Below are 945 nucleotides of genomic sequence, written 5' to 3' on the forward strand. Positions count from 1 at the left end.
CTCTCTCTCTCCCTCACCCTTCCTCTCTAAAATCAATTAAAAAAAAAAGACAACCACCAAGATACCTATGTTTTTCCATCGAAATTTCCTCGTTCGTCCAGGACCATCACTGTGCAGATCCCCATCAGCAAGGTACCTCTCTTGGTATAAACGGAGCTGTCGCTTATCATCATCCAACATTGTTTTCCTACAACAGGAGAAGTAATGGTGTTCAAATCGAGCACCACTCTGGCTGACTATAGGGCTGCCTTAAGACATATCCCATTACTTGGAAGGGCTTGTTGGGATACTGACATGTGTATTTTCTTGATTTGACTCTGTAGTTCCTCATCAGAAGGAAGTACTTCATCAATTACGTCCTCTTCATATTCATCAATCTCTTCCCCATCATACTCGTCTTCACTTCCCACATCACTCCCTGACACCTCGGCCTCATCCTCCAGGTATCTCTTCAATCTCCTGGAAAATAATTTTGAAGAATAGAGAATGCAACAATGAATACACACACAGAATATGGAAGCAATGAGAAAAGTAGAATATAGAGCCACCTCAAATAATATTACATTTAACTTTATAGTAATACATTTTGATAACACTTAAAAGTCTATCATTTCATAATACTGTGTGCCAGTAACTGTGCTTTACAGACACCATTGCCTTATCTTAGGAGGGGGTACTATTATTCCCTTCAATTTACAGTTGAAGGAACTGAGACTCAGAGAATAAACTACTTATCCAAGGTCACACAGCTAGGACGTAGCAGAGCCTAGATTTAATCAGGTTGGTGACTTTAAAGCCAGAACTCTCAATCTCCTCTATATATTTGAGACATACCTGCTAAGAGGTTCAAACTATCTTGTTTTGTATTTAAGCTCACCAGGAGACACAATGGTACAGAAAGGAAATAGACTTGGATCTCTTACAATCCACCAAGACCCAAGTTAT

At 39.6% G+C, this 945-nt stretch overlaps 1 protein-coding gene across 1 annotated transcript; it reads right to left on the reverse strand.

The window, feature by feature from the left end:
* Positions 1–65: 65 nt before the first annotated feature.
* Positions 66–459, reverse strand: LOC102251048 (claspin-like; the record flags this gene model as incomplete). The annotated part of the gene is made up of 2 exons (XM_005852921.1): positions 66–187; positions 295–459. Coding segments are annotated over 2 exons (287 nt in total), but the record flags the coding sequence as incomplete, so codon positions are not given.
* Between the last annotated feature and the right edge of the window lie 486 nt (positions 460–945).

This window comes from Myotis brandtii, unplaced genomic scaffold (genome assembly GCF_000412655.1).
Source record: "Myotis brandtii unplaced genomic scaffold, ASM41265v1 C42178292, whole genome shotgun sequence".
NCBI lineage: Eukaryota > Metazoa > Chordata > Mammalia > Chiroptera > Vespertilionidae > Myotis > Myotis brandtii.